Below are 24,444 nucleotides of genomic sequence, written 5' to 3' on the forward strand. Positions count from 1 at the left end.
TACAGCTGGCCAGGAGATGGGCCATGGCTGGGGAGATACAGAAACCCCAGGTGCTGATCGTTCGCGTGAACGACCCAAGATGGATATCATGGAAATCCTCAGGCAGATACATGTGAATCAACAAACTCCAGACACTGAATTGTTCTCCCTCATCACCAAAAAAGAAAATCTTATTAACATATGGACTCTGAATAGAAGAAAAGACTGATTGCTGAAATCTTGGCCTCAGGCGGAATTTTCCCTATAAAAACCGCTTGTGCCAGGATGGAGGTGTGTGAGCATGGAGGAAAACCTCTGATGAAGCTGACTCCTTGTTGCACACCCAGGGCCGACCCCGGGCTCAGCACTGTTCTTTCCTTGTGGCTGGCTAGATAGAATTTGATTGCAAAATAAATATTTTATTTTTTCATATTAATTTGGCTGGACAAATTTTCATTTATAACACATACGCTGGTAGAAAGGAATGGGGAAAAAATTCCAGAACAACCTGTGGTCCTCATTAGGTAAATTTACTCCTGAAGTTGCAGAATGTATGAATTATAAAGTGAGGAAGTCAGTTCTGAACAACTAGAAGATATCAGAATCTCCTCCTTTTCTCTTTACATACCATGTAGACCTCCTGCAACCAGTCACTGAACCTCCTTCTCATGAAAGATCTTTTGGAAGGAGTTTTTGAAATTCAGCCCTCACTTCATCACTCAGCGTCTGCATAGCATTATGATGTTTCCAAGTTAAACAGTGCTTTCCATTTAAATGGATAACAAGTAGTGCCACAGATTCCCAAAGTCAAGTAGAAGACAAAGTCTAACAAATTGTAAGCTACTGATTAATCAACTAGAAACATCTAAACACCAATAAAGGAATTGCTTAATTAAAATGGATAAGGTGTACCTGTGTTTGCAGGAAAATTACAATGGAACAGCTGGAATGGCTTCTCCTTAGCTGTTCCCCTCACCTTCATGGCAGAGGCTGTGATCACCCCCGAGGAACCACCCCTCAGGAGTGGCTGAATGACATGTGCATTCCTGCCTGAGCACTGCTTTACAGCCCAGCTTACTTCTCTAAACTGCAGCCAGCAGCAACCTCTGGGAGAGAAGCAGGTAGGTAGCTGACAGCATTAACCACTGTCCCAGATAAATTCTTAGGAAAATAGGTCAGAGCCTACACAAGCACTCTGCAGAATCACAGTCTCAGTGACACTCCACATAGAGAATGTGTAGCTCAAACAGTACAATAAGATACCCTGTAAATTTGAAAACAGGAGTTTGTTTACACCTTTATTCATCCACATTTATTTCTTGCTCACTGAAAGCATATCCCTAACAGTTAACTTCTTGGAAAAAACTCTACTGCATATCAAAGACCTGCCCATTGAAAAGTAACTATATATCCATACAGATAAATATTTATACATATGTATAAAGTCTGCATGCAAGATTCCTACATAGATCAGATAGCTATGTGCTCACTGCTTCAGTTTTCTCCTAGAACAAATATTTTGTTTTAATGAGCACATTCAGATACCAGTAGCAGCCTCTCCAAGGCAACAGGAGGGGCTGCAAACCTTCCAAAGAACCTCAGAAAGTTTTGCTAGCAAACCTTCTTCAAGCCACATGGTAGCACATTCAGGCAAGCCATTCAGCACTGCAGTTGGATTAAATGACACCAGTGTGCACATGCTCTGATGCAACATGGAATTGACCAAGGCACAAATATTCCTTTAAAGCCTCCAGTCATTACATTGCACACCAAATCCTCCCCAGGTGACAGCTGGTGAGTAGGCTGTGATGCCAAAGGTAACACAACAATTTGTATGATTCTCAATAGGATCAAGCTATTTTTGATTTTTATCTAGTTATCATCTCAAATACAGATGAACACTGGCAGAAACACATGCAAATTTGCAGACAACTCCTGAAAAACTTACAGCTGCCCTAACTTGCTTCCGTTTTAATTTTGTCTTTCATTAACTGAGCCTTGAGAAATTGTCAGTCAAAACTTGCTAGAATAGACATAAAAATTACATGAAAAAAAAAAATGTAAGAAGAGCTCAAACTTCCAAGGATCATCTTTTACATGCTTACTTGCTGGCTCTATGCCTTCACCACGGGTCTCCTCCAAATGAGGTAGCAGATTCCTGCCAACAGTCTGTGCATCTGTAAAGGTTCTAAAAGCAAATAGAACTATTAAGATGCTATCCAGGAGCACTAGCAGGACCTACTACAATCAACATACAAATATGCAAAATAGATATCAAAAGGTAAACAAAAACACAGCCAAACACTTTGAAATACAAGCAGGTGGAATTAGAAAGTTCAGAGCTATCACATACATTTTTACTTTTGCAAACTCCACTATGACCTAGTGAAATGGAAATGCCTCACCCTAAGAATGACATTCCTTATTTCACGCTTTTGGTTACAGCATCATGGTATATATCAGATGTAGACACTAACTTTGAACTTCCACAAAGAGGCCATGAACTATACAAGTATGAAGAATGAGTTACCAATTTTAACCCTGATCATACTGACACTGCTAGTATAAAAACACCTTGTAAATTGTCACTGCAGATACCTGTTGAAGCTCTGAAGTCAGGGCTTTTTTTTTCAGGCCAGGAAGATAAGGCAATTTACTTAATACTAATACTAATACTAATAATTCTCAAAAATGTCACCAACACAACAAATTATCATTAATACATGAATGAAATTAACTTCTCCTAAAAGTAAACAGACCAAGTTTAAAGTACAAACTCCAACCCAAAAAGTCTGTAAGATGACAGATTGCTAAGAATTCCATGTGCAAAATATCTAAACCATAAGCATTTAGAAATTACTGAACATAGCAATGCACTACAGATTATTCAAGAATAGCAGCAGTTTAGCTAATTTCATTTCATAGAACAAATGGTGGGAATCAGCAGCCTTTAAAGGCTAAGAAGAAGCTAGGATTTCCTTAATTCTTTCTCCAGAGGTACAACAGAAGAGTCCTGAGTGAAGCTCAGAAATTCCTTCCCCTCCACAGTGTAATAAATTAACTCAAAATTAAAAAAAAAAAAAAGTAGAAACAATGCCCTTCGCAGCTTTCAAATAACCTCAAAGCAGTTTTTACACAGTGGTGACAGGGAGCAAACAGCAGGACCAAACACTACATCAGGCACTATTTCCCATTCCATATTAACAACCACACTTGAAAAATACTTATATATGTGGGACACTCCTATAATTTATTATTGTTAGTCACAAAAGCCTTAACCAAGCTGTGTCCCCCTTACAGTAATGCAGCAGACCATGTAACTCTTCACCCCTCAGAAGTTACAACCACAGTTCTTTTCCTGTCTTGCTCTTCCCCACAGGTCCCCTCAGAGCAGGGCACAGGTCACAAAAGGAGCTGAAGGAAAACAAGGAGTCATCACTAACCTTGCCTGTGAGGATATTTTCTCTCTTGTTAATGGCATAACGGCATAAAACATGAAAGGGCTTGTCTGATAAGCAAAATGAGGATGCGAAAATAGTCACTGGCTTGGTGAAGGCAGATGCTGATGAGAAACTGAGTAATTTAAATATAGAAGGGGATTATCCTGCATTTTGAAAGGTAAGCCTGTGTTTGATATGTGGAAGAAATGGTGACTTAATGAAGTGGGATTGCAAAGAGAGAATGAAAGACCAGGAAGACCTATTTGGGAATAAAACCAAAAAAACCCATCTGAAATAACTTAAGAACATATGTTTGTCTGCCATCTCAAAACACTTGATATAATTCTTGATTCTTTTCCTACTTTAAAGAAAAACTATATTTGATGTTTAGAAATCCAGTGGAACCTTTTCCTTTAAATATCTTGTGAATAATAAAGCTTCTTATTATTTTACAAAACAAATAACCTTGGCCATTAAGTCTTGGTCCAAAGATAACTGAAACTTTTTGGATGAAAACAAAGAGCAGAAAAGCCTTCTGAAAAAAACGACTCTGATTAGTAATGTATCAGAGGAGCCTCATTTGATGAGACTCAAAACTTTAATAAACATCACTAATGACTTTTCCCTGATTATTATCTCTTTAGCTTGCTTTATTCTTATCTGTTATAGGATACTGGTTCAGTTTACATTATATTCTCTTTATAGAAAACCAGCCAACCAACATTTGAACTTTGGACTTTCTCTAGTAATGCTTCGATGTGCAAAAGTTCTATGAGGATCCCTACACATTCAGTATCTTTGTGAGTACTGAAGTTGGTAACACCCCATGAAACATAGTTCTTGCCTGTCCCCATGAATCAGGCAGCTCATTTGAGAGTGAGGTTTTTTTGTCCTGAAAGTACAATTAAGAAATTTTCTCTTCCAACAACAATTTCTGTGTATATTCAGAGTGCAAGAATGTGGCTTTGATGACTCTACTTTAACCTTTTATTAGGCGTTATTCCTTTAACAATTAAGTAAATATCCAAGAATGGTTATGGTACCTGGAATTGTTCAAGACTGAACTGAGCAGAACTTGGTGGGGCTGTCTGATCAAGAGCTTTCTGAGCATAAATTTCAGCAAGGAGAAAAAGCACTGCAGAACCACAGCATGGTGCCAAGATGCCCCAGGAACACCAAAATGCTTCAGAGATATGGACTGTGGCTCTTAAATTTTTCATTAAGACTGAGGTTCTGCATAAATTATTCAATGTTACTAGTGCAGGGCAAGCATCTTCCAAAATCCAACTACCAGTTTAAAGGTGGACTTTCTGCATCTGATTTCTGCAAGTTTACAATTCCAATGATAATAAGCAAAAACCTTTACAAATCACAGATAGTGAGAATTTAACAGTAGAGGTCATTTGAACAATTAGGAAAAACGAAGATAAAGTTCCAAAACATTGACCATCTAGAACTAATCAAAGCATATTTCTGTATAACTCCATTAGCATGGGTGATTTTTGAATGACAGTATTTCCTGATGTAATTTGGGCTTTCATTTCAAGATACCACTCTAGCAAACATGACCTCATCTGCTGCTTGAATTCAACACACTGCGCTCACCTGAGACGAAAGCACAGCTTAGGCTGGGCTGGCCTATCCAGAGGTTTGGGGCAAAGCCCAAAACTGCCCTCCCCCCCTGCAGCTCCCACCACTGCCCTGTGCCCCTTGGATGCTATTCCACACTGAAGCTGTTCTCACACACCAGGCCACCATGAAAAGCAAGACTCTGAACATTCTCTATTAACAAAGGGATTAACAAAGGGAGAGCTTCCTTTCCCTCTGTATTTCCACAATTGTAACAACTCTAGTGAGATTTATCTTTGCAACCCAGGAAGCATGTGTGAGGAAAATAATGACTGATATAACTGACAACCCTTCCTGGGCGTGAGTCACCAGAGGAGAAGCATCCAATCCGGGTTTGCTTTCATAGCAATTACTGGTTTTATTTGAGTGTATTTGATACCAACCACTAAATACAGTATCACTTCTTATTGTAACTACGGAAACTAAATGCCACAGCTAAATCTCTGCTTTTATAATTACAAAATGAGTGCTCTTTTGCTAACTGCACACTAGAAAAACTGTTTATTCTGTTACCATAATGATGCTTAGTCATTAATGACACTACTTACTGTGATACTAATTTCCATAATTTTTTGTTGTTGTTTTAGGGGACTTTGGAATTAGCCTTTTCCTTCCACAGGCTCTGTTTCCTGTTCTGGGAATTTTAGAATTTCTGCTTACACCTCATGCTCTAGGCCAGATACAGGCTGTCCTCTAAAATGTTTCCTCATAGTAAAATCTAGTGAAAATACAAACAATAAAACTGAAAAAAAACCCCTGAAAGTCTACAAAGTCAGTCTTTATTATGATAACAAACCATTTTCTTCTTTGGAAAAAACATTTTACAGAAATTCACACTTGAATAAGCCTTACAGAATACACTGAGTGTCCCGTATAATTAGGTTGTAGCTTTTCTCTCAAATTTAAAAACTATTAAATTTATGGTCTAGGACACATTTTGGCCATCTTTCTGCAGAGTGATTTCTACTATCACAAACTGCATCAAGAAAATATGAACACTGTTATGCAGCCATCATATTACTATGAAATTTAAGGCAAACCTATTCATTAAACAGATTACGTATGGGAGCGAAAAAAAAAAAAAAAAAAGACATCACATTCTTTTGGTATTCCTTATCCTATTCCTGTTGTTCAACTCCTGTAATTTTGTCAATGATAAGTTTATACCAGTCATCTCTCTACAGGGATTACCAAAAATTTAAAAGATCAACCTTTCTAGAGAGAGAGGCTTTCTGTAAAGCTGCAAATATAAGCAGTTTAACAAATAATTACATACATAAATTGTTAATACATTATTCAGGACAAGGTATTCCTTTAGACATCAGAATATTTACTCATAACCCTCTACACACATATAGCAAGCCAAAGTACTTTTACGTTTGGAAATCACATTCACAACTGCTCACAAAGAAGACTCAAACAAACATTTTTTTGCCATGAAACCAGTGGGTAGTTTCAGAGCACACATTCACTCAGAGCAATAGCCTGAGCTTCCAGACCTTTGCTGTCAGATTCACAATGAAGATACCATCTCCTCCTCCCTTTCTTGGTATTCCTGTTGCAGAGGTTTCTTCATTAGACAGCTTCTCCACTCCCACCCTGCTCCTAGGTATTGTTGTACCACACGTGAGATCACCATACAGCAAAATACTTTTATTAATTAATTTTTTTTTTAATTCTGGTTTAATGGATGAGACATGGCGACTGTTGAAGATGCTGTACTCATTATCAGATAAGCTGAAGAACAGTATATTCAAGGTGCAAAGCTCTGGCTGTGGTCAACCATGTTACTGCAGTTTGGGTCCACTTAACTTCCAAAGCTTTCATTATAAAACTTGCACAATTTTTCTGCTTTTGTCCTTTCAAAATAAGTTATCCTGCAGACCGTCTGCAACAGAGAACACACCCAATAGGGAGGGAATGCTCAGTTACAGTGTCTGTGGAACGCATACAATTTCTCTGTCCCTTACATGATTTTTTCCAAAACCAATCCCATTCAGCTTCTCCTGGGGATGCTCTGACAGCACAGCTTCCAGACTCAGTGGCTCCCAGGAAGGTTCAGCGCTGTTCTGCCCTCACTGTGATGATGCAAACCCGGTGCAGCTCCTTCCTCTGCCTTGCTGCTCCTCCGAGCATGTCACCGACAAGCTCACCCACCACCAGAGACTACATTCATGTGGCAGTGGGCATGTTACTTCATACTTCTTACAATAAAGTCCCCACCTTTTAAACTCCTTTCTCTGCTTGCCTTTCCCAAAGGAATATTTTGTAACACACAGGTGTTTATCTTAGGGAGCAATGTGTGCAGAGCCCCATTTGCACAAGTATTTTGTTCTCAAACATTTCTTTGTTAAACTGGCTTTCCTATCTATTAAATATTAATCCTATTTAATAAACACACACAAAAAAAATAGGCTGAACTGGAAATATGCCTTTTTCCAAGACAGAACTTCTTCATAAGTTTTATCTTTGATTTTATCTTTCACTGCCTGCTTTTCTTGAAGACAACTTAGGGAATTCCTTCTCTAAACTCCTGCAGTTTGGTGGCTTGATTATTTAAGGAATCCACTACAAAGTGGATGATAAAACATCCTTCTTCCAATCAAGTGTCCTTCTTGTGCTGTTTCAGTCCTGGTGACAAGTGTCCTAAATCTTGATCTCTGTTCCAACACTGAGGAATCCCCCTCTTGAAGATTTTGCTGCATATTCTCCAGGCTAACCCAGCTATATACATTCCACCAGTCTTGCTCTGCATTAGAGTTGCTTTGGGGAGCGTTTTGGGTCTACATCTGTACATTCTTAAAAACTTTTCATTGGGTGTTAAGACATTTTCAACAGCTCATTGGGGCATTTGAATTCAAGATGGAATCATTAAGTATTCATCTGCCAACTCTTCTGGCAGCAAAAAGCAATGGCTTAAATTACTTATGGGTAACCTCTGAAAACTGTAATGATTCTGGTATTTTGCCTAGAGACTTCAGAAACGAAATACCTTCATCTGGATCCCATTCATGAGAAATCCTTTCCCAAATCCTGATGTATCCTACAAGAGACCAAAATACCAAATCCAGTATTTTAAAACAGAACTCTGGGGACAGATTGTAGAAATGAGCACAAAACAATAAATTCAGAATTGCAGATATGACCTAGAGTTCTAGACAAAGACAATAAAGTCACTCTGACTTAAATCAACATAGTACCACAGCTTTGATAGCTCAGCAGGTAAAGAGACTGGCATAGAAACAGCCAAGAAAATACTGTATCTCCAGACTCTGAGGTGCTGCCAACTGTTACCCAAGATGTTCTGAAGATGTTTTCTCATTTTTTATGACATAAGGGAAAAAATCCCACAATAATGACACACCATATTAGTTCTTTAAATCCTCATTTTCTGTAATGTAAAATTTTTCCTACAATGAGTAGAGTCACAGGAGGTCCCCATGGCCCTCTACAGGATACTGCTGTCTATTATGACTGGTCATCTTATTTACTAATTACTCCTCTATTCAAATGAGGGCAATATTATAATACATTCCTTACTAATTCTATTTAAAAGTTCCCCTTTGCCCTTGAAGAACAGGTTAGATTTAGCTGTTAATTGGTTTCCATGCCCTCATGAGACTTAAAAACAGGGCCACAGATCAGCCCAGATATGTTCCTACTCTTGCAAAAAGGCTGAGCTGATTCAACAATCGCTTTGATTTTCATAGTGCACAAGAAACCAGTCTTTGTCAAATTACTCACACAACTTCTTCTCTCACAAAGATATATTTAAAAGCTAAACAAATGCTGAATAAAGAACAAAGTACTAGTGATAAAGTTAACAGATGAGATCTATTTTATCATATAACACAGTTGGCACACACCTTCTAGTAAAACCTATTTCTTTACTTGCAAAAACCAGAACTGGAATATTTTATTCTTGTTAAGAATAAATATCCTCAAAAAACAGGTCATTTATTTTGGTGAGCAGAGCAGTTTTAGGGATAGCTGAGAACTTCATGGCAGAATGGGAAGAAATAAACAATGTAACAAGCCTTTTTTATTCTCCCCCCAAAAAGGCTCTATTCAGCAGTTGGGAGCAACCCAGACCCGACCTTGGTACCGATTTTCTAGCTCTGTTCTCCCCTGCGCAGCAAAAACCTGAAGCAGAAATCTCCCAGTATCTGTCTCTGTATGGCTATTTGCAGGGAATGCAGCAAAGTTAGGTCACACACAACTCATTATTTCATCTCTGTTTCATTTTTTAGGTCACATTGATTCAATTTCAGCCTTATAAAAGATCTTTCTTTCCAATCTCCATTTTATACAATTTTATTTTCTTTGTCTAGTCCTTTCTACTTGAAATCCTACTTCCAACATACTGAAAAAGGGACAGAAGTTTGCCACCTAACTTCAAACCACACCACGTAAACAACAGCATTTAGTATGGCAACATGCACTGGCATCTTCAAAAACAAACCACAGAAGTTTTATGCCAAAGTCTCTGAATGTATCAAAAGTATTTTGAGTTTCTAGGGTCTGATATTCTTTCATTAAAAATTCAGAAAAAACCCAAATGCTAAAGATATTTCTAATACTGGAAGCTTAAACTTTCTATTTGCAGTGGATGCAAACCACTGTACTTTTAAATTCTTTAACTTTTTTCCTTAACAAAGAAAACTCAGATTTATTTTTTTTTTAATAAGTATGTCACAAATAGAAGCATGCATGGATTAAAATAGAGGCATTATTACTAACTTAGCAAAATACTAACTTTCATGAGTTGGAGTGTACATATACTGATCACAAGTCAAATAGTGGTTTATGATCCTTAGACAGGTTAAACCAAAAAATGACAATTCTACTACTAACTACATTGGGATTCCAGAAGTAACAATACATTTAAAAGTTTTCAAAGATTTCTTAAACTTCTTCCTGTTATGAAAACCTTGAGTCTTTGGATTGTTCCTCATGATTCTTATCCAGGATTACAAAGCCCAGAACAGAAGAATCTTCCAAGAGACATAACATGCAAGTTATTCCCTAAACAAATGTGAAGTTAGATTTAACTTAACAGAAGACTAAACTCAGCCTCTGGAAATGGATATTAGTACTTAGCAATTCTGATAAACTTCTATCAATCAGAAGCTAAAATATTTCCCATTAACTGTCTTATTCTAATCTTAAGTACTTCCAAAAACCCTAGAGATGGGGAGATTCCTCTCTTGGAAGATACCATTCCAGTGATAGATCAACAGGTAGAAGAAACATTGTGTTCTTTTTTTGCTGCCTAAGACAGAAAGGAGACAGCACCCAGCAGGATTATTTTACATGTAAAAGGTAACAAAAACATCAAAATACACTCTTCTAAAATTCACTTCCCCACTCCCACCTCTAAGAGATGGGTTACCTGGTTAAGTTCTGTTGCCTTTCACAGGAAGAAGATGGTCTGTCACAAAGATCAATTGTTACCTGAGGATTACTCCCCCAAATTCAGAAGAGAAGAGGCTAAATAGCCTCCGTGCTATAAAATAAACATTTTACAGGTGTATATACCAATAAGATACAAGCAACATATTCCCTACTCAGTGCTGCTATTAGGTTTAAACTCAAAGTAGGATTCAGCATAGGAGAATAAACCTATTTATAATGTTCATTAACAATTTTCTCTAATTCTAGCCTCAAAAGATATACCTTATTCTTCATTAGATCATAGAGATACCAGGAAAAATTCCTGTAGATCTGCACAGTAGTACAAGAAAAACTTGAGCTGGGAAAAATTGGTATATGAGTTTGTTAAAATAAATGCTCAAGCTATTTTACCCATTTTCACAGCTTCCTGAAACATTCCTTGCATTTTCAGTCTGCAACTGTTTTGTGAGAGTCTCTCCACTGTTAGGCATGCTGACAAATCCTGCAAAGCTGGTCACAAATATGCTGAAGAACTGTGCAGATCAGGCATAAATGAGCTACTTGGAAAACCAAAGAAACCAATAGTAACTGGCTATTTGTTAGAAAAAACCAAAACGTAATACAAGAGGAGACTACTGCTACAAAAGCTATTTTTTTCTGATTTTAACATGCTTGAAATGTTGCAGTGCCTGTGAGCTGCTTACTGTTAAATTTTCTTTTTAATTCACTTTTCTTTAATTATCCATGAGAAGAATTTTAATGAGTTCACAGTGCTTAAAGATGCAAATCTTGTCTTTTGCCACTATTTCCACAAATTCATTCACACAATTTGAAGCAATTCTAATTTTACTAAGACTAGTTTCAAAAAAGAACATTCAGTGAAGCTATTTTCTTAAAGAAAAACACAGATTAATTACATTAGGAAATGCCTTAAAGTCCAGAACCTATGAAACCCAGCACTGTAACAGCCAAGCACCTCCTCCAGCACCACTTCCTGCACCTCACCAGAGCAGGCCTATGGTATAATGTGGAAGTTTCTACACATGACTGAAGAAATTACTTCCCAGGATGTAAGAGAATCCAGTTCAGCTATTTAGGCTACTTCTATACTAGTGAACTAAACAAAATCCAGAGAATGGCTCAAGCCACCCACTGTGAGCACCTTCCCTGACATGGTTTTGTATGAACTGGCACTTGTGTGGGACAATGCAGGGCAGAGGTTGTCACTGGAGATTATATTAATGACTACCCTGTCTGGAGGAGGAAGAGGGATGCAAGCCATGCTCTGCCATGGCCTTCAGAGACAGAGAACATAATCTAAAATGTTTTACTTAATGGTACAAAGACAGCCATAGTGACTAGGCGTAACTAAGGCAGCAAATATTAACTTTGTAGAAGGTGTGGATTTCATTCCAGAGTGCCTTGCACAATATCCGAACATATAATTGTAGAAGTGCAATCTGAAATGAAAGAAAACTTTGAAGTGAGCTTCTAAGGGATCTATTCTCAACACCAGAAACTTGATTTGAAAATATCTGAACACAAAATGGGGGTATTTCAATGGTAAAAATGTGTCATCGTATGCAGCAAAACTCTATTTGTCAGGATTGATTTAGCTCTTTCATTTTGGGATAATTCTCCAATCACTTTGTTCCAACAATTCTCTGCAGAAAGCCACAAGGTCTCTTCCTTGCAACCAATTTTCCAGTAACATTATAAAGAAAACTCTGCTGCAAGAAAACTCTTCTTTTTCTTCTTCAGGTCATCTAAGGTGTTTTAGATGCTACATGAAGGAAACGAATTAGGGAACTGCTAATTACCTTGATTGAGTTGCATCTTGAGCGTTTAGTGGCTGGATAACAGGCTGGTCTCCTGGAAGGAAATGGCTGCTCACCCTCTAAGTCTTGTACTTCCAGTGAATAAATAATAACCTCAAAATTGTGTCTTCTGTATACACTGTGTTTATGAAGGATTTTTTTGCTTTGTTTTTCCTATAATTTTTCTTCAACTTGCTGACGGTTAGCAAATTATTTTGACACAATCAAGCATTCTCTGGTGGCAGATCACTCCTCCAGTACGAAGGGCAGCTTGTTACTGCCAGAAGGGAAGGCAGGCTGTGAAGTACAGGGAATTTATCAGCAGGAATTGGTGGAGAAGAGTTGCTTTGGACTCTCTATCATGTGACTGTAACAGAAAACTCACATCATTGTGATAAACTGTGCTTCCTGCAACTGTCAGCTACGGTCTGTCACTTGAACAATAGGCTCATGAATGTCAAGCTGTAATAGTTTGACACAGAACTTATCTTTGTAGTTTTGGTACATTTCTAGGTTGTCTTCAGGTTTTGAAATAAATCCTAGCAAATGAGGCCAGACACTTATATGGAGTTCAGCAGAAAAAAACCTTCATCTTGAAATGGATTTTACATGTTCCACCTTACAAGATGCTACAATCCTTTTCTTTTATGCCTAAATCTTCCTGCATGCAAGTTGCAGAAGACTGTACTAGACCCAGACAGAATTTTTGTGGTGGGATGGGCTGCTTTTTGCAGCTACAGAATATTTCTGGGTGTTGACAGCCTCACTATGCGATAAAGGAATATAAGAGCCAAATAAAGCTCACACACTGTTCACATCCTTCACTCTGCAATTAGGACTGGTATCTTTCAGAAATTTGCAACTCTGATACCTCAGAGTTGAAAACACTGTCACTACAAATTTGCACAGTCATAAGATCCCAAACAGAAATATCAGAGAGGCCAAACCAAAGCCATGTTGTTACTAAGGTCAGTGACCAACAGCACCACAAGGCAGACCATCCTTGGTGTGGGTGGAGCATGCTTGGGACAGAATGTTTCAGGCTTAATTCACAGTAAAACTATGGAAATGTAAAACTACCCAGGGCTATGTACTTGCCCATCTATTTACTTGTGAGGTAAGACAGTGAATGTTTCAACATAAAACTTGTATTTACTAAAAATGAACAGAGGGGTGGACTAATTCTGGATGCTCCTTGCTAGTCATCTCAGTTAGTTTAACCAACTGTATGACAGGGCCCCTTTTTTTAGTCATATAACTGGAAACAAATAGTGTCAAACAATAATTTTTGGTGCAAACATTAAACTGGTAGTCCTATTGTTCTTCCCATCTTCCAGCACTGAATCCAAACGAAATCAAAAAAAGCCTTACCTCACAACCACTACCAGCAGAACATCTCATAACCTTTATTCAAAGCCTGTTTCAAAGGCCTTGTTACATTTCTTTACATAAACTGCACCACTTTTATTTTTTTTATTATTTCATATCAGTTTTCTTAGAGCCTGTCATCTTTTCAACTTGCTACTAATTGCAGACCTTTGCCTGCTATGTTCTGTTAACTACATTTACTGTAATTATCTACAGCTCTCTCTTTTTCCTAATTTCACATAAAATTAAAAAATTCTCTCAGTGTCCAAAACATTTTAGCTGAAGTAAAAAAAAAAATGATTAAACTCCACAGATCTACTAAATGTGTGTAGTTTTCACGGTTTATGTAAAATTCTAAATCCAAACATGTCTTCAAATATTACACTGGCGCAGCCTCCATTAAATCTTACTAAACAAGTAAGATTTAGTAAATCTTACTAAACACATACCTTAAGGATCAAAAGGATCAAACAATTTATGCTACCTTGGGCCAAGGAGCCGATGCTGAGGGCAAATTCCAGAATGAAAAGCTCCAGGCAAGCAAGAACTTTTTAAATTCACATATGCTTTTTATACTAATTTATTTCTAATGCAGGAATTCAGATTAGACAAACCTGTGACTGCTAGTTACTCACTATACATCCCCCTAAAATAGCTCAAAACAAATGCCATCATTTACATTTTTCCTGGAGATACAGATCTTTTACTTTCCATCTATAGCAAAAATATTTTTCTAACAGTTTGTTTCTGTAGAAAATATCCTTTAATAATTATGGGCCCAGGGCCATTAAAGGTTCATTAAATGAAACTGTCACACTTGATTAACATACATCTTTAATAAGACTAAAAATCATAGCTTAAAAATATTGTTTAAAGGATATTTTCCTAAGACGTTTGTAGAAATTGTGCTAACTTTTGAGATCTGGATGCTTGAAAGAATCCATCTCAGCACAAAGTTAAGTCTGCTGAGATTCTGATTTCACCTTATAGAGGAAATACTGAAGCTCTTTAAACAAATTTAGTGTGACTGAAAAGATATACAATCCCTCAGAGTCCTAATTTTTTTTCCCAGTGTTTGTAATAAAAGTTTTTTTTTATACTTATTTACAAAAATCAAGGGTGCTGCAAGAAGCTGAAGCTGCAGCTCAGCAGATTCTTCTCTTACCTGTGTCTCCAGTATACTGCTTTCAACAAGAATGAGAAATAGCAATATAGCCAGATTAAAAATATACAAACAAGCAGATTCTAGCAGTGGTTTATATAATGAGATTAAAAGATAAATGCATAATTTTTGTGGGATATAAAGATGCTGCATGGTCCCAAGGTCGGGGGGAAGCTATTTTAACTCCAGTTTTAACTCCTGTTTTGTGCTAGCCTGTTTCAGAGCCAGAGTCCTCTGGTGGCTAAATGAAACAGGCTCCAGATCTAATTATTCCCCATTCCCAGTCCATTCCTGCCTCCCGGCAGAGAACAGAAATTCTCTGCTTGTTTTCCTGTTGACACCCATATGCAAATTTGATACCGTCCAAGTAAAAAGCAACAAGGTGATTCATGTTACATGTGTCAGGATGGAAGAAAGGGAAAGAACAGTAAAAGAAATTAGCTGTTCATCTGAAAAATGGGTAAGCAATTGCTGATTAGCAACAGGCCGAAACTTAAGGAGGCAAAGTGTGCACCTCAAGAAACAAGAGTTGGGCATATACACCCTTGATCACCAGGCTGGTTGAGTACAGGAACCACGACTGCAATTGCAGAAAAGTATGTCTACATGAGTAAAGGCCTTTATTACTAATCATGACAAAACCATCTGCTGAGGATTCTAACTCTGTTCCATAAATACATAAATAAAGCATTGATATATAGGAAGTGTCTTGCTTCAGACAGCTGTAAGACTGTATTCCTCTCAGGTATCAGAATGACTGCATCACTCCAACAAGAGTGATGTAGGAGATGCATGTGATGATGCAAAGAATATCCATTGAGTGGTATCTCTCCTGTTTTTATAATCGCAAACACCAACCCTTACTACTTTTCCCACTAATTCTTTGAATAAATAACGAATTGATTGTACCAACTGGAACCAAAGATAAAGAAAACAAATACTGCATATGAAGGTAAACATAAGGTGGTAGGTCTCCCTAATAAAATGAAAGTAAATGACATAGGAGGCTCAATCCTCTTAAGCAAAGATCCAAACCAGCCAAGTTTTTGGCTGTTATTAAAAGTAACAAATGTTAACAGTAAGAAACCATCCACCAGTGTGATTTCTTATTATATTTACCAGTATCTACACACACCTGTATGAGGATTTCTACTCACAGAAATTATGTACTCTTTTTATGACATACTAAAACCAGATCTCTAAAATTCATTATGTGCTTTGAAAGCTTCTCATCTACTAAAGCATTCAGCTACTACAAAGCTATAAACCAATTTATTGTTTCTTCTTAAAAGGAAATAATATATTCAGAACAACAGATTATAGCTAATTTATCTTTAAGGTAGAGACCATTATGAGAATAAACCTTTTCTTTGCCTTAAAAAGGAGATATTTAGTTCTTGGCCTACAAGTTTACAGAGTAACCATAAATATTTTTAGAGTAGAGTTCCTGTATTTACTTGTCAATATAATTTCACAATTGCAAAACATAGATTTACATGTTCAGCTGCTGATAATTATGCTTGGAGAAAATAAGTTACCAACACTGATGTCTTTCTTGTGGTTTTGAACTGTTCCTTTCATTTATATTTTCTGTTGATTTCCGGTAACTAGCTCCTCCTCCTTCAGTAAATTTACATGCTGAATAAAAGCAGATTACATTAATTCAATCTTCTAATAGTATTTACCTGAAATACAGAGAGAAGTTCATTTTAGTGGCACCAGAGCTCTAAATTATGACAAATTTTCCTTCGGATCCCACACTGCTACTTTTCCTCCATTTTCTTCTTTTTCCCCATTTCCCACTGTTAGACAACACAACAGGGCCCTCTCCTTCAGTCATCCTGACTCTACCTGGGCTGTAGTTGGCAGGGCAGGGTACTGGAACCTTTGAGGATTATAATCACACTGCTTTCATTAAACTATTCCCAGAAATAAGGAACTGTTTCCTGGAATAAAAAAGCAGCTTGTAAGCATTCCTATTCAACTCAAGTTTGAGCAAAATCTGTTCTCAGTTCATGCAGCTTTTCTGTATTTTTCACTTGAGAATTTTAAGCATTAAATCGCCATCTTCTAGGAAAAAATGCTATTGCTGAAATCCACACAAGTACCAATTATCTCCTTTTCCCTGAGCAGTAAATAATTACTTGAAGACCTTTGGTTACCTGGAGAAAGATGAAAACTAGCTCAGCTTCCAAGTTTGCTCCAGGCAGGCTGGCTTGAGGAAAAGGCAAATAACAAACAGATATAGAGCAATTAATTAGCCCAATTAATTTAAAAGACCCCAAATACTAAGGAACAAGGCATCAGGAAAACCATCTACTAATTAACCAGAACAAGATCTAACAGACAGCGTGGGGCAGGTTGTACCAGAGTGCTCGGCAGCCTCTCCCAGGGGCGAATAAATGGATTTCGCAGAGCAGGGAGAGAAAGCGGCACCAAGTCAGGCGGCGGCCGTGAGGAACCCCTCAGGTGGAACCCAGACAAGCAGGAGGGACCCTTCACCCCTGCCGGGCCCACAGGACTTTAGGTTTGTCTAAAGCTGACACAGGTAGAAGCTTTCTAAATTAGACTCAACAGACTGTCTCTACAATACAAAGATATAAAATATGGAGTAGTTTTTAATATATATTTTAGCTCCATAGTCACATTTTAACCATAATGGAAAGTGCATCTAAAGCTTCCATATAATAAAATTATTAATTTGGAACCTTTATTGAAAAATAGTATTACATATAAATCTAAAAGCAATAAAGAAAAGGAAAGAATAGACGTGCATTACCACATTAGCATAGATAATAATTTACAGCTCCCATCCAATACCAACTGCACTGCCTGAGTGCAGTTTGTGTGAGCTGTACTCAGGGAATGCCAGGCACGGCCCCGGGGGAGCCTCAGATGTACAGCCCGAGCGGCCAAACCAACCAACCAAACACGGAGCGCAGCCCGAGCGGCCAAACCAACCAAACCAACCAAACACGGAGCGCAGCCCGAGCGGCCAAACAAACCAAACCAACCAAACACGGAGCGCAGCCCGAGCGGCCAAACGAACCAAACACAACAACAGACCCGGGCACGGCCCGAGGCTCCGCCCTCCCGCGCGCACAGCCGGTGACGTCACGCGCCGCCGTTCTAGACCGTTCCAGCCCCGTGACGTCACGCGCGGCGTCATTCCAGAAGATTCGGCCGGGGCTCCTATAAAGCTCACGGAAGAGGCGGAGCTGCCGGGTTCTGTGAGCAGGCGGCGGTACTGGTGGCGTGAGGTTTTTTTAGTGCTTTGTGTTTTGTTTTGGGATTTTTTTTTGGTCTTTTTTTGTTTTGTTTTTTTGGTTTTTTTTTTTTTTGCAGTGACCGCAGCGGTGAGCAGCGCGGCCCGCGGGGCCTCGGCGGGGCGCTGGGCGGGATAAGCCGAGGGTAACCCGAGGGTAACGTGCCGCGTCCTCCCACAGGGACTCACCATGGTGAAGGAGACGGAGTACTACGATATCCTGCAGGTGAAGCCCAATGCCTCCTCCGAGGAGATCAAGCGCGCCTACCGCAAGCTGGCGCTGAAGTACCACCCCGACAAGAACCCCAGCGAGGGCGAGCGGGTACGCGGGGTTGGGAGCGGGGCTGGGCTGAGGCCTGTGGGTCACTCCCCTGCTCGCCGTGAGGCCGCGCTCCAGGCGGCACCTGCGACCCCTGTGCGGGGCAGGCCCCGTCCGGCGCTCCGGCGGCCCGGGGCTGAGCCGGGCTCGCCGCCGGGCCGCGGAAGGGCGGCCCTGCCGGGAGAGCCGGACGCTGGCGCAGGGCCGGCCGCGGGAGCACCACGGGTCCCCCTCACATGGGCCGTTGTTACATCCAGCGTGTACTCAATTCTAGCTCACATTCTCCTTTGCCCTTCCTGGAGCGTAGTGCCGGTACGTGAGGGCTCCCTTCTAGGTCTGTATTCTATGTTTGTGAGCCCGGCAGCAAAGCTGACGGCCCAGCTGTGGCAAAGGGGATGCAGCATTTTTTTTTTTTTTTTTTTTTTTTTTTTTGGGATGTGACGCATGCTAGTTTTCCCGTAGTTATGGTGGAAGATCGTCCTTAGAGAAGCTGGTTAAAATAGGCAAAGCTGGAAAGATTTGTAATGTGCCAGTGGCCACTGTGCTGTCAGACATTGAAAAGGTTGGTAGTGGATCCAGCTGCCCAGCACTGTTGTGCTGGATGGATTTGTGGTCCTGAAAAGGATGGGTTTTCTTCAAATAAAAATGCTAATGCAGATATCCAAGGTAACTAAACCTGGGAAGTCACTGGGCTGTAAGTGGGTGGACTGCTTACAAGAGAACTATTTTAGATGCTATCAGCACAGACCCATTCAGCTGCCTGTGTTGACTTGGATGATAAATGGGCACCACAGTTGAGAACTAGAGAAAACATTAATGATGGGATTGTTTATCAAAAAAAGCTGGTCTACTAATACCTTAATACAGGAATAGAAGGTCCATACTTACATTGGTCTGTAGAATATTAATTTATAGAACTCAAACAGTAGCCTAGTCAAAGGCAGCCTTTTCTGCTCTTATTTTCTTAGTCAACCTTTTCTGCTTTTATTTTGGGCCGGCTTTTTTTGCTTACACGATGTTACATGGCCATGAGTAAAGGAAATTTAAAATTGAAATGGTCATTCCAGTAATAGCAATTTTTAAAAATGAAACTCAGTAATCTTAATAATCGAAAATTCTTCATAGCTATTTAAGAAAATTCCTTAAGTGTTTTGATTTGTATCTATGTCCTTGTGTTTGTGATGAGTAAGCAACACCAGTGTCTGGTCACATAAGTCTCTGCTGTAGCTGGATGTACCAGCTCAGCAGGCATGGACCATCCCTGTGTAGCTCTAGGCTGACTAGCACTGCTGTGGCCATGAGCAGCTGGGCACCTGCAGGACTTTGGGGATAGTACCATATTCCTTTCTAAATTGATTTGTTAGAGGTTATAATGGTTGTTGCAACTACCACAATCAGCAAAATGTAGTTGGTATGTACTTGTAAGGTGGATGTGACTGAATTAAGCCCACTTAAAACATGGGAGGAGGGGGGAGAGGGAGGAAAGGGGTGGTTGTCCTGGACAAAAGTGTACTATTATAGTCTATTACCCAGGGAGTTTCCTTTTGGAAACAAATGCTACAAGAGGGTGTTGTAGTGGCTCAATCTGTAGGTGGAGTTGTATATGAGAGGGCTACTTTTCCTCTTGGTCATAGTTGTTCAGAGCTTCTTTTTTCTTTTTAGTTTAAACTTATATCCCAGGCATATGAAGTTCTGTCGGACCCAAAGAAAAGGGACCTCTATGACCAGGGTGGGGAGCAGGCTATTAAAGAAGGAGGCCTGAGTGGCGGCAGCTTCTCTTCACCCATGGACATCTTTGACATGTTCTTTGGTGGTGGAGGCCGAATGAATAGAGAGAGAAGAGGTACACAGTTCTAAACAAGTTCTAGAAACTCTAACCATGCACTTAAGCATAAAACATCTGTGCTATGGTACTGCTGTTCTGCTGAGTGCACATAGTGTGGATATTACTTGTTGCAACAATAGAATAAGTAAACTGTGGTTTTTCTAGTTACTCTAGCATTAAGAGTCTAATAAAGTAGATAACATGGCTTAGCCATAGCCATCTTTCTGCTGAGTTCTGTTTATTTTTTGTTGAAGGGGGAATGGGTAGTCTGTAGAGGAGGGGGAAACATCAGTAAGTCAGCAGTTGATTTAGACAACTGTTTAAGTTACTTTTTTTCCAAATCTGTACCTCACTTGCTCATGTGCTTTTGGGCAACTTGCTTCAAAGGACACCATCAACTTAAACTTCAGTAATCTTAAATACCATTAAAAAATATTTGGGAGAAATTACATGAAACTGAGTACAGCGTGCTGCCAAAAGCATGATAAGATTTTTGTTTTTTCCATGCCCAGTGCTTGTTAAAGGAGCAAGTAGTAACTTGCTGTAAAAATCACTGAAATTATGCTATGAAGTGGCATGGAAATTCATAGGCAGGCATAAATAGCAACTTCTAAATTGACAGATCTGAAGCTGGTAGTGTCCTTGCATCTTGCTGTTTCAGTTAAGCTTACAAAATTAGTAGTAGGGATAGGGTGGCTTTAATGATGCTTTGCTTAATTACAGCTCAACTTTTGTTTGGAAATAAATGGGTGGAACTTAGTGGAAGCTGATCGAATTGCACATGCTTTTAAGGGGGCTGACTTGTGTTCAAAGTTTGGAATGAACTCTGCATTTCTTGAGACTGTGCATGAACATTTGTCTTTACAAGAGCTGAACAAGTATTAATACTTCCCTTTTGTTTTTCTAAAGGCAAAAATGTGGTGCACCAGTTAGGTGTATCTCTTGAAGACCTATATAATGGCATTACAAGGAAACTGGCACTGCAAAAGAATGTTATTTGTGCCAAGTGTGAAGGTAAGAAAAAAAACCAAGTAGTAGTTTCAAACCCTCTTCAAGTTGTTTGTGTGGATTGTCTGAGGCTGAGAAAGTCTGAAGGCTTTCTTACTTTCCTCTGTCTTCTTTCTTTGCCTGATCCCTGAAAGTCTGCCAGGGTATTTAAGTCTTACTTGAGCTTAACCAAAAGTAAGTCTCTCAACGATAGTGTTACAAAGTGATTGTTCTAATTGAAAACTAAAACTCACTGTGAGTTGCAGTTAGGGGTACCTAAATTAAAATTATCTTCACCCAGAACTTGGATGTAAATGTTATTCTGTAAAACTTCTTTAATTGCTGCGGGTGGAAGACTAGCTTGTGTTATGTTACTAATTTTACAGTTAAGTACTCCCTAGACTGGTCCTCTTGGAGGTAAATTTTAATAAGGTCTCATATCTTGGTATTCTGTTAAATATTTAGTAAGCAGATTATTTTCCAAGTATTAATAGAATTTTTGTCTTGAATTTGGTATGGTGACAGTTCCTTGGAAACCAGGAGTTACTGGGGGGTGGGGCAGAGGCTAATACAATATGCTCGTGTATAAACATTTTGTTTGTAGGAATCTCCAGCTTGTGGGGTATGTTTTGTGATGGCAGCTAAATTCCATTACTGAACTACTCTTAAGTTACCCTAAATACGCTTTTGAAGTTATTAAGTTCCAGCCTGACTACTGTAATTTTCTGAGACTGAGATCCAATTTAACTCTTTTGTCCAAGGTTATGGCGGAAAGAGAGGGGCAGTAGAAAAATGTCCTGTGTGTAAAGGAAGAGGGATGCAAGTTATAGTTCAGCAGATTGGACCTGGCATGGTGCAGCAAATCCAAACTGTATGCCCAGAATGCAAAGGCCAAGGTGAAAGAATAAATCCGAAGGACAGATGTGACAACTGCAATGGCTGTAAGGTTGTAAGAGAGAAAAAGATCATAGAAGTTCACGTTGATAAAGGTAAGAACTGTATATTTGTACTGGTTCCCAAATAATAGTCAATAATAGTCTATAGTTCTGCAGAGCATAAATGGGTTTCTTTTCTTCAGGTATGAAAGATGGTCAGAAGATAGTGTTTCATGGAGAAGGTGACCAGGAGCCTGATTTGGAGCCTGGTGATGTCATAATTGTGCTTGATCAAAAGGATCACAGTGTCTTTCAGAGACGAGGGCATGACTTGATCACAAAAATGAGAATTCAACTCTCAGAGGCCTTATGTGGTTTCAGAAAGACAATTGAAACTCTCGACAACAGAGTTCTTGTTATATCTACTAGGCCAGGTAGGTTGTTAAGAGTACTAATACAATGTGAACTGTTTGCCTGTTTAATTTTACCTGGACTGGAGTTCTTGGGGGAGATTGTTTTATTTGGGTTTTTTTCCCTAACCAGATGATGCACCACTTAATTTAGTTGGTTCTTTGTTATTGTTACTCTGTCTAAAACATGCAGAATCATACCTAAAGCTGTCAAGTACTTAATAAACCTCAGCCCCAGTTGGTGGATAGCCAGGAAGATATTAAAGAGGAAATAATCTTAAATTCTACTAAGTTATCTGTTCATTCAGCCTGAAGACTGTGCCAAGAGAAATGTATTTCTCTTAGAGCAGGGGAAATAGTCTAAGTGGCCTTAGTTGTGTACAGCTTGGGTTTAGGACTTTCCTGTGAATTGGTTACAATCTCCCTGAGGTGCCATGAGAACACTGCTTGTGTACAGCCCTGCCTCCTGTGGCTTGAAATGCCTGTCCCATCATAGCAGCCCACTTACCGCTCTTGCCTCCATAGGTGAAGTGATAAAACATGGCGACCTGAAGTGTATCTACAATGAAGGGATGCCTGTCTACAAATCTCCAATGGACAAAGGCACCCTGATCATACAGTTTTTGGTAAGCTCCATACTTTGCTGTAGCCAATATACTCATGTTTGTACATTAATAAATACTCATTTTAAAAAATACGTACAACTGTAGGTCCAGTTTCCAGAGCACTACTGGCTCCCAAGGGAGAAACTGTCTCTGCTGGAGGCTCTGCTTCCTTCACGAGAAGATGTTATGGTTACAGATGAGATGGATCAGGTAGACCTTGAAGATTTTGATCCAAACGAGCAAACCTACCGTAACAGTGCAGGAGAAGCATATGAAGAAGATGAGGAGGGTCCAAGAACAGGAGTACAATGTCAGGCATCTTGAAGCAAGGTGGAGCGGATGTCATCTAAGATGTAAATTTTCACAATGAAAACTGCATGGCTGTAATAGCCACTGCTTGTGGTTTTTGTGTTCAGCAAATTGAGTTGCTGCGCTGTCAGTATCACCTTTTTGTAACTAATTTATATTGTGTTCTTGTAGTCTTTCTATATAAAGCAAATGTCATACAGCTGAGAACCAACTGAGTTGGTATGCATTTTCCTTGCTGTGGAGGTTCTCAATTTACTCACCTGTGCTATTTCTATAAGACTTCGGCAATACCTTTAGAGCCTAAGTGGAGTGTCTTATGTAAATACTTTCATACTGGAAAATTAATTTCATAGAATAAAACATAGCAGAATAACTTCTAATAAATAGTACTTCACCTTTTCTCGTGCTTCTCTTGTACTTTCTAAGCCATTCTGGAACCCCCTTTATTTAAACAAGTTCTTCTAAACTCAGACTCATATCATCTAGTCTAGATTATTTGTGTTAGCTGCATCACTCATACCTGTCTCATTGTATTTCAGAAGCACTTTGTGCATGCCCTCCTCTCTGCCTCATAGCTCTCTTCCCGTGTTTTGTGGGTTTACAGTAACATTCCTTCAGCTGCTTCTCTGTATGACCTAAGGTTACAAGCTGTCCTCTAATGTGTTACATACAAGCAAATAGTTGCAAATAAAAGTTTGACCTTTCAGAAGCTCAAGCTTTGTATTTCAGCCTTCCCTAGAAAGGGTTTTTACTTCCTCCTAGGCATTGTATACTTGTGCCTTAACTAAAATGAATAAACCAAAACCACCTGCACTGGGTATACTGCTGCTGTTTTGTAACATACATGATACTACAGTACAGCAATCCCATTAAAGCTTTTTTCCATATAACCTGTTTGCTGGTAGTGTTTGTATTAGGTCAAGGTTAGAAACAAGTGGTCCCCTTTAGTGAAATTAAACCATGATGAATGATCCATGTCCATGTACCACACAATTGTTGAAACAGGTGTTCAGCTTAAGTGATCCTCTTAAGGACAAGCCGAGGCTGTCATTTCCCATGT

General features: G+C 39.2%; 2 protein-coding genes across 8 annotated transcripts in view; one reads left to right on the forward strand and one right to left on the reverse strand.

Moving 5' to 3' along the window:
• The window catches only part of ACSBG1 (acyl-CoA synthetase bubblegum family member 1), a 43,454-nt gene extending 25,545 nt beyond the window's left edge, over positions 1–17,909 (reverse strand). The window contains 2 exon segments of the mRNA XM_072933943.1: positions 2,088–2,167; positions 10,854–17,909. Coding sequence (XP_072790044.1) covers positions 2,088–2,167; positions 10,854–10,933 — 160 coding nt within the window. The 5' untranslated portion in view covers positions 10,934–17,909.
• On the forward strand, positions 17,894–23,783 carry DNAJA4 (DnaJ heat shock protein family (Hsp40) member A4). Of its 7 annotated transcripts, none has more exons than XM_030281904.4 (8): positions 17,894–18,033; positions 18,236–18,376; positions 20,036–20,216; positions 21,108–21,212; positions 21,947–22,174; positions 22,264–22,494; positions 22,996–23,096; positions 23,181–23,783. In XM_030281904.4, exons 2-8 carry the CDS (start codon positions 18,245–18,247, stop codon positions 23,397–23,399), a joined length of 1,197 nt encoding a protein of 398 aa, XP_030137764.1. In that variant the 5' UTR covers positions 17,894–18,033; positions 18,236–18,244; the 3' UTR covers positions 23,400–23,783. The 7 variants fall into 7 exon arrangements, with proteins under 7 accessions (XP_030137764.1, XP_030137768.1, XP_030137763.1 ...); XM_030281903.4 differs by having other exon boundaries at positions 17,928–18,044; XM_030281907.4 differs by having other exon boundaries at positions 17,932–18,049.
• Positions 23,784–24,444: the final 661 nt, after the last annotated feature.

The sequence above is a fragment of the Taeniopygia guttata genome, chromosome 10 (genome assembly GCF_048771995.1).
Source record: "Taeniopygia guttata chromosome 10, bTaeGut7.mat, whole genome shotgun sequence".
In the NCBI taxonomy this organism is placed as follows: Eukaryota; Metazoa; Chordata; class Aves; order Passeriformes; family Estrildidae; genus Taeniopygia; species Taeniopygia guttata.